This window comes from Propithecus coquereli, unplaced genomic scaffold (assembly GCF_000956105.1).
Source record: "Propithecus coquereli isolate 6110/MARCELLA unplaced genomic scaffold, Pcoq_1.0 Scaffold1070, whole genome shotgun sequence".
NCBI lineage: Eukaryota > Metazoa > Chordata > Mammalia > Primates > Indriidae > Propithecus > Propithecus coquereli.
Window position 1 is genome coordinate 12,987 of NW_012134637.1, and position 9,862 is coordinate 22,848.

Consider the following 9,862-nt stretch of genomic DNA (forward strand, 5'->3'; position numbering starts at 1 on the left):
TCTCCTGGAGCATCAGCCAGACTCACCTGCACCCTGAGCAGTGGCTTCAGTGTCAGTGGCTATGGTACATACTGGTACCAGCAGAAGCCAGGGAGCCCTCCCCGGTACCTGCTGTACTACTACACAGACTCAAGTAAGCACCAGGGCTCCGGGGTCCCCAGCCGCTTCTCTGGCTCCAAAGATGCCTCGGCCAATGCAGGGATTCTGCACATCTCTGGGCTGCAGCCCGAGGACGAGGCTGATTATTACTGTATGGTTGGGTACAGCAGTGCTTCTCACAGTGACACTAGTATATGGGGAAGTGGGACAAAAACTCCCTGTAACTCTTATTTAGTTCATGTTAAAATGTATCCACACTACTATTATTCAACAAATGAGAAATATCTCCCATGTTTTCTACCAAATAATTATGAAGACTGAAAACAATGAAAGAAAACCCACACACCGTTCCAGCAGCACAGTCACGTGGCAGACACAGGTCAGGATGAGTCACTTCTGCGAAACGACACCTGTATCCCTGTCGGCCACACCCACGGGGCATCCTGTAGTCAGAAAGTGTGTCCAATTAGCGCGTGAGCGGCACTGTCCCCTCCACACAGGGCCTCCCTCCCAGGTTTTCCAGTCCACTCTGTCCCCAGTGAGACCCCTCCCCTGCTTCCGGCACCCACAGCAGGGGCAACACCAGGGCTGGCCTTGCCCCTCACGCTCTGGGAAATGCAATGCTAAGGACAAGGGTTCAGGTAGATGGCAATGGGAGACAAAATTAAACTCAGCTGTAAGTGTGAGGGATGGAATTTAAATATTTTGTCATCCGCCTGTTCACGAAGTCCCACAGAGGGGGCACAAGATCACTCCTCACTTCTGATGCCCGCTCCATGTGGAAGTTCGAAATCCTGCTATGTTTGTATGACACACAGGCACGCACAGCCCTTAATCCCAGAAACACACCCCCACCTGCTTCCAGAAGCTGATGAAATACGTTACATACTGAACATTTAGATTTAAATGCATCAAGTAAAATAGAGAAATAGACTTTGTTTATACAGTAATATCAATTATGCATTAATCACTGTAAAAATATTTGGCACATCAATGATCATTATTGACCTTTGTTTAATTAACAGATAAATGACTTTGAAATGGAAGGTCTTTGTTCATATCAAACTCATCTCTTAGTTTGTTTTTAAACATATAACAGGAATGATGGTCCCTGTGCATACAATGTGTTTTTTTACAAAATGTGCATTTATATTTAGCACTTGCATTACTAGTCGTGGATATGATTGACGTTGAATTTTAAGTTGTTGTTACTTCAATTGGAAATCTTACATGAAATGAAAGTTCTATGTTTCTGTTTTTTTTTTTTTTTTTCTAATCAAGTCACCATTTTCGCTGGCATCTAACTGAACAAAGTCTGTTTGAAGTAAACATTACTTTGGTCACTCGCCTCTCAGAATGGACGGTCACTGTGAGATGTGACTGTCTTTCCTCCACTCCTTGAAACAATCCTTTCTTCAAGGCAAGGAAGGCTGGAGAGTTGTCTTCTGTTGACACACCTTTTATAAACATGGTATATTCTGGTTAAAGCAAATACCGTCTTCATGTCCAAACAGTCCACTCCTCACCTTGGTGTTTCTAGATACAAACAGGTGACCCCGCTCACCTGAGGCATACATGGGGCGGGGAGTCAGCCCTCACACTCAGCAGCTCTGTGATTTTCAGGACACGCTCTAATCTCTGACATCCTCATGTCACTCCCCATTCTGTGATGATTGCAGGCATCCCTCCACATGTGGCAAAGTTCAAACGGTGCACCAGATGTGACGTACTCACCACGAGCCGCAAAATGCGAGGTTCTCACACAGGGCTCATCCCCGAGCAGACACAGCTCATGGTGACAGCTCTTTGCTACTGTGGCTGTCACGCCAGGCACCCTGTGCTTTGCCATAAAACACCACCCCTGCCCCCCTTGTCCCACCTACTGTGGGACTCAGCTAGCAGGACGGTGATTACCTGACCACCACAAGATTGCTCCTCTCTGGCTGTAGTCTGTGGGTCACTCATACAAGTGACTATCTGTGCTGCCTCCTGCCTGGCTGTCCCTCCCAAAGCAGGGCTGACAGCCCTCACTGCACGTCCATTCCACCCCATCAGTCACAGGAGGCAGCTATTGGCCCAACACACTTTGCAAAGGGGTCAGATGAAAAGTCTACCCATTTGGTAAAAATACTCTAGACACACCTCCAGTATCCTGCGAGGCCTGTTGCTTTTGGACGCAACTCCAGAGTGAAATTTTCCGTTGCAGTTAACTTTTATACCGGGAATGGAGGTAATGACAGGAATAAAAGGGGAACGTGAATGTGCACAGTGAGGATCCCAAAGATTCCGCCCACCGGGCAGATTCACTGTGGGGCAGGTGGCCTTTCTAATGCTCCTGCTGTCTGTAGAGCAAGCAAGACCTTGTGTCAACATCAGGTCTCTGTGACCTCAGATTTGTATCTCATGTGGACTGACCAGGTGGGGTAGATTTTCTCTAATAAGATGTAGTGATCACTACTCTCTGGTTTTCTTGCCTCTTCAGATATTGAAAAGGAATCGCTGTGTTGCTGCTAGGTGTTAACTAATAAAAAATAACAAGGTTTATAGTTTGAGGAGAGCAGAGCTTTATTTGTCATAAAGGGTTTGTGGCCCACAGTGGTCATGCTGACAGGCTGGGAAACTGGGCTCCTGGCCACAGCCAGCAACATGTACTTCCAGGGAGGGACAAAGGGAACAGGATTTTAGCTGAGCAGGGTGGCTATGTGCACACATTTAATTGTAGGAGTTTCATGGATATTTACGAAAGGAGAGAACATCAGCCTGCGTAATTACGCTTTATACTCCCATCCCATTGTGGCTGGGATCTCAGTGTTAAAGTTCCTCTGGCGTCCCCTCGGCCAAGACAGGCCCTTTCAGTCAGAGGTCAGAGGAGGGCTGAGGGTCTCAGCTTCAGTTCACATGGGATATGGAGGAACGACTGAGAGTGACGTCTGAGGCTGGTTCATAAAAGACCTGTGAATTCCATCTGGCAATTTCTAAGCTCACATGATCAGGGCAGGCAGTCGCCATGCTGTGAGGACACACACGGAGCCCCAAGGAAAGGTCCCTGCATGGAGGGACCGAGGCTTCTGCCACCAGCTTGTGACTCCGCCAAGCTGGAAGCTGATCCTCCAGCCCAGTGAAATCCACGTGGCTGCAGCCTCGTGAGCAAACCTGAGCCAGACGACTCTGCTACGCTGCTTCCCATTGTCTGAGCCACAGAAAACACATGTTTGTTTTAACCTGCCGCCTTTGCAGTGATTTAGGAGTAAGTGACAGGTAAAGAGAGAGGAGTCCCCATCTCACAAAGCTACACCACTGGCCCTCTGACCTTTCTCATGTCCCCACAAGTGATCGGTCCCAGGCAAAGTGACATCCACTCTCTCCCGGGAGACATAGACCTGAAACTCAGGGATCTCAGGAGACGTAGAAAGGAGCAAACAGCGCGCACGGTGGCCTCATCTTCCCAGAGCAGGTGAGGAGCACGGAGAAGGCCCAATGACGGAACCCGTGGCTCAAATGCCCACCACCCCCGGGTGCCTCCCCTCCACCTGCCCTCCTCAGGTGGGGCCATCCCAGGGGCTCAGCACCTGCAGCCCTCCTGTGAACACATCGCCATGTGGGGTCCCCTTCTGCTCCCAGCCCAACACAGCTGCCACCAGGTCACCCCTGGGCACTGCTGAGGGTCCCCCTCATGGGGTCCCCTGCACAGTGGAGCTACCTCTGCCCCCTCCTCTTCTGTGTCCTGGGAGCTGGGATCAGAGTCACCCTCACCCTGAGTCAGCGGCGACTCTGCCCCATCAGGACACAAAGCCAACTCTTAGAGCCCTGACTGCCCCCTCCCGCATCGCCTGGCCTTGGACTCTCCTTCTCAGCTTCTTACTGGGGCTGCTCAGTGACTGTCCCACACTGCGGCGTGTCCTCAGGCCTGGGCCACTTCCTGTCTCACATAACACACGCTTAGTGTCCCATCCCCTTTCCCTGCCCAGTCCTCACCTGTAGGCTGATGGCCCCAAATATTCATCCACGGCCACTGTCCTGGAAGGGCAGGGTCTCTAGAAAGCAGCGGGATCAGCTGCAGTGAGCCCGCGGTGCCTCTGGGCCGTCACTCCAGAGCCCAAGCAGAGAGCCCTGCGCCCAAACACAGTGAATCTCTGCTCAGCAGTCTAAGCAGACAGGGCAGGGGGGTCTCTCTGGGACTCTCAATGGGTCACTTAACAGGGGTAAGAGTATAATTTTAAAAATAATGAACTCATTAGTTTATAATATATGGAATGAATTTGTGCCAATATATTATTCAGCTGGTATGTTACTGAGGGGACCAGCGAGATGGTGAAACTTGGCCAATGAGCGTTTTTAAATCACTGCATCTAAACCCAAAAGGAGAGGACCGTGAAGCAAACTGCCTGTGTTGGAGATGAGCCAGTTGACATCCTGCTTGTTAATAAAACCAGAAACTTTATGTTCTTCTTCTCCTCTGACAGAACCTGCAAATTAGCAAGATTCCACCTATACGAAGTTTCCGGAGAAGGATGCGTGAGTTTTGGATGTTGTCTGTGTTAACTTTCCCAGCCAGTCTGCCCTGGGGCATGTGGGTCCCTTCTTCAATGTCCCCTGCACTGTTCCCGCCACCCTCTCTAAGGCAGGGCTTCCGCCCTGCTCCCTGCAGCCCCACGACCTCTGCAGATCATGACACCCCGTCAGCAAGCTCCTCGACTTGACAAATTCAACCTCCCAGGTGGCCGAGCCCCTGGTCCTGCAGCTCCTTCTCCTCCTGGACCCCTGTCCCTCAGTCCCCGGCGGCCCCTTCACCTGGTCTCCTCCTTCATCCCCGTGCTGCTCCTTCTAGATCTACTTTGTAACTTGTCTTCATCTTCATGGAACCCAGAAACAATCCCTCGGCTCATGTTCGCTCTGATTCCCTCCTCCCCTGTGATGTTGGGAACCTCCATCCCGCTCAGACCCCTGAGTGCAGCCATGGCCCCTGGTCCCTGCCTGCAGTGGTGACATGAGGAAGGGAGGCCCCTGTGAGCATCACACCTGATCACTCCATCAGGGGCAGCTCCCCGAGGCGGGGACAAGGCTGTTCACGGCACAGTGACACACCCACTGCTGAAAAGCGCCCAACACAAGGGAGGTGCCCAATATCTGTTTACCAAATGCAGCGCCGCCTCTCAGCACCCCGCCACACTGCGCTGAGACACAGTGGGGTGACCTGGGGACTCAGCTGTGGCCCTGTTCCTCTCTCTGTCCTCAGTCTGAGAGCTTGGGGACAGCCCCAGGGAGAATGTTCAGGGGCAAGGGGGGACATGGGCTGCCTTGTCCTCTCTACAGGAGACACTGCTCAGCCTGGGTGAGTCCCTGCTCATTGAGGGGGGAGAAAAGGGAAACACAATTCACTGGGACGGTCACGGCAGCATCAGAGAGGAGTCAGCACTGAGACAGCACAGACCACGGCACAGTTGCTCAGATTAGAGTCTGGTGGTGATAACAGAAAAATTGAAACCAGCAAAGTAAAAAACAAACATAATTTAAAATAATAATTAAAATAGGTTATGGTTATAAAAGCCAAATTAAAATGTGCTATAACCTTTCCTTCACATAAACTTATAGACCTAAGTTATTTAAGTGACTATATATTCAATAATTTATTTTTTTGAGAAATATAAAACTTGCTGCATTTAAGATCTCACAGTACTAGAACCACACTGTGGCACACTCACTGGTACAGATGCGAAGCTGACGGTCCTGGTGGTCCCCAGCAACTCCACACCCCCACGCACACTCGCACACACCAGGCTGGTGCATGCACTATACTTGCATGAGTTTTCTAGTCACACACAAACTTTTGTTTCTTTTTTTTGGCTTTATTAATTGTGATTATCTTTTCTGTTAAGCTTTATTCTTTTTTTTTTTTTTGAGACAGAGTCTCACTCTTTTGCCCGGGCTAGAGTGAGTGCCATGGCGTCAGCCTAGCTCACAGCAACCTCAAACTCCTGGGCTCAAGCGATCCTACTGCCTCAGCCTCCTGAGTAGCTGGGACTATAAGCATGCACCACCATGCCCGGCTAATTTTTTAAGCTTTGTTCTTTTTATGACAAAATAATATATACTGCTTATTCTTTTTGATGAGAAACTGTTAAAATGTTGTCATTTTTTAAGAAGACTGACAGCACTCATCACTCAGTATAAACCCTATTTTCTCTTAGTCTTATATTTTGAAGAGTCATTCCTAATGGCTCTCACAAATTGGTGTCATATGAGACTTCCTCAGTGGACAAAGCAGTGGGGAGACAGGGCTGGCTCTGGGGGAACCTGATCACCATGTCCCATGATGGCGTGTCTGGGCCTGGGCAGCAGGGGGCACTCAAAACCCATTACTGTGGTGTCTGGGGCAATAATAGCTCAGACCGGCCACCTGCCCTGCCTGGTGCCCTCTGCTCAGGACACAGCTGTGACCTCCCCAACCCCTGGGACCACACAGCCCCGTCTCTGCCCACCCCCTGACACCTTCAGGCAGAGGGGCCTGACCAGGGCCCAGGGTGGGGGCAGAAAGCTGGGGTCATTTGCATGGAGGGAGCCTCCCCTCTCAGGGTATGAAGAGGGGAAGGAGAGACCTGGGGAAGCTGCTTTGGCTGCGGGCACAGAAGGCAGCACTGGGGACAGTCTCCACCATGGCCTGGGCCCCTCTCCTCCTCACCCTCCTGGCTCACTGCACAGGTGACCTGACTCGGGCCAGAGAAAGGGCCCTGGGAAGACCATGGGGCCCTGCTCTGTCCTCTTGTCTCCAGATCCAGAATCACCATGTCTGTGTCTCCCCCTTCCAGGCTCCTGGGCCCAGTCTGCGCTGACTCAGCCGCCCTCGGTGTCTGGAGCCCCGGGGCAGAGGGTCACCATCTCCTGCACGGGCAGCAGCAGCAACATTGGGGGTGGTTATTATGCACACAGGTACCAGCAGCTCCCAGGATCGGCCCCCAAACTCCTCATCTATGATGATAGCGATAGACCCTCGGGGGTCCCTGCCCGATTCTCTGGCTCCAAGTCCGGCAGCTCGGCCTCCCTGACCGTCACTGGGCTCCAGGCTGAGGACGAGGCTGATTATTCCTGCCAGTCCTATGACAGCAGCCTGGGTGCTCCACAGTGCTCCAGGCCCACAGGGAAGTGAGACAAGGACCCCCTTCCTCACCCGCAGGAGGGTGAACGCCCGTCAGCTGCTGCTGAGGCCCAGCCTGTGGCTTCTGCAGCTGCTGCTGCTGCCACCGTGGGCCCAGCTGCACCCACGGATACCATACGGGCAAGGAGGCTCCTCCTCCCCTTCTGTCCTCAGGGTCACTCACGGCAGCCCAGGGCTGGGAAAAGTGTCCCCAAGGAAATACCTTATCCTGCTCCCCTGCAGCTGGGGACACAGGGTCTCTTTGCAGTGAGGTCCAGTGGCTGAGCTGGAAGGTCCAGCTGTGTCATCTCAGACCCCCCTCAGTGGGGAACCTGTGTCTCCATCATCCTCCTGCCTCCGTTTCCAGGAAGTCCCAGAGCTGTGTCTTCCTCTTATTTGACCTCAGTGTATGCCTGATCTGTTTGTTCTCAGCCTATTTTTCTGTGTTTTTAATGAGCAATAATTGACAAACAATAAACACTGATATTGAAAGTGCCCAATTTCATATGTTTTGAAATATTTACGCACCCTTGAAATTGTCACTGCAATAGCATCAGTGAATCTATCCTCATCCCCAAATCCTCCTCCTGCCCCTTGAAAATCCTCCCTCCACCCCTCCACAGCCCTCCCAGAGAACCCCCAATGCATGCTCTGAGCCTGTGGTTTGTTTGTTTTTAAGGTTTATAAATGGATCCATAGCATATGGATTCTGTCTCACTCCTGTCACCCTGCACACTCCCTTTGAAACACCCTCACATGGTTGTTAAATTACATTGGATCCTAACAGAGGACACGGCATGACCTTTGTGGTCCCTGCACACTTTGCCTTCATGTGTCCTTCCCTGATGATATATATACATCTGTCTATCTATATACATATGAATTCTATGTTCTGACTCCGTCAGTGTAGAGCCAGATATAATCCAGGCTGGATTACACACAATTTGTGCCTGATTTTAATGGAAATCAATATATTTCTGAGCCAAGGCAGAGTTGTAAAGTGATGGAGTGTTGAAGCTATTCCAATACTCACACAGAGCCTTTGGCAAAGGCTCAGAGATGTGTTGCTTCAAGGCTTTTAAGAAAATCTCTGTCCGAATATTAGCAAACTACTCATGGAATTGAGCAGATTTCAGTGACCACATATGGAAATAACAGACAATTACAGAATTAGTCCAGGAAATCACAGAACAATAAACCACCAACAATAACAACTATGACAAAAACAGCAACAACTCAAGAATAAAATCTTAAGGAAGGGATTTGGTTAGCAGAGTTGTCACATTATATCACTTAAAATCTCTCTTTTTAAAGTGAAATTTTGAGAAAAAGTAACAAGAAAGTGATGCCTACACTTGGGGGATAAAAGCACACAAATCCCCGCAGCAGCAACTAAACAAACAAACAAACAAACAAACGTTAATAGAAACCATCCCCAAAGATGCGCAGTTATTGGTGTTACTAGACAAAAACTACAAATCAGCTGTAATAAATATATTAAAAGAAATAAATCATGTTACAATTTTAAAGGGGCATATTGATAAAGAGCCATTGAACTGAACATAGAGCAGCTCATATCATCCTCTCTAAGGGTGAAAACAAAATAAAATTTAAAAAAAAAAAGTGCAGAAGGTAACAGACTGTTGTGACACCAGAAGACGACAGACAGGAGCAGTCGCTGCAGAGCGTGGGTGCGCAGGGTGCGTGAGTGTCACTAACGCTCCATTGAACTAGAACCTGCAAAATAGTGACTTCTCAGCAAAACGTTAAACATCATTCCCATAATCACTGTGTGGTTCATGCTGTCTCATATTCACCTGTTCAATCCAAAACCCCTCAAGCATCCTCTTGAGAAAACTTGGGAGAAAAATACGACGGGAGTGTGGGCTCTGCATCCACAGAGGAGAGGACTCTGCTTGGGGAGAAGGGGACGTGGGGAGCCGACGACACAGGTCCTGGGAGTGCAGCACCAGCTGCGTGTTGTTCCAGTGCAACGTGGCAGGTGTGAGCCCCACAGGGGCAAACCTCAGCGCCCTTACTGCCTCCTCCACTGTGACAATTAGCACAGGGATTAAAACAACAAAGAATCAGGAGACTAAAACACAAATCGACTCATGTGAGAGTGGTTGGAAGATATTTCTTTTAGGACTAATGCTCAAGAAACAGGAGAAATATATGTATGTGTTAAATAACATACCAGGAAGCCATACTACATTTGTAGAATCTTATCTGATGGGCTAACAATGTAAGTTGTCATTTATATACAGGTTTGCTCCTCTCACAGTCACGATTCCCTTGGGGAGCGAGAAATGACAGTCATTGCACACAGAGCATCAGCACTGCAGTCTCAGTGTGTGGGACGCAGACTGCGCCTGTGCAAATACAGACAGTGACTGGGAGCTGCAGAGACCAGCTGGGCTCTCAGGTCTCTGGGCCATGGGGAGTGTGTGCCTGTGACCAGCAGGGGGAGCTGGGGGACTGCCCTGTGGTCCCCACACAGCTGCTCAGGGAGGACCATTCACTCCAAGGAGCCTGGGCCTGGGAGCTGAGCCCTGTGCTCACTGAAGGGGACTCAGCAGCTGTGTCCCCTCTGGCCTGGCACAGTCCCCTGAGCAGGGCCCTGTGCATGGT

The 9,862-nt window shown here is 50.2% G+C and overlaps 1 gene segment (V, D, J or C); it reads left to right on the forward strand.

Annotated features, from left to right (window-relative positions):
* Positions 1–6,710: 6,710 nt before the first annotated feature.
* On the forward strand, positions 6,711–7,243 carry LOC105812765. The segment is given in 2 exon segments: positions 6,711–6,798; positions 6,906–7,243. Coding segments are annotated over 2 exon segments (384 nt in total).
* Positions 7,244–9,862: the final 2,619 nt, after the last annotated feature.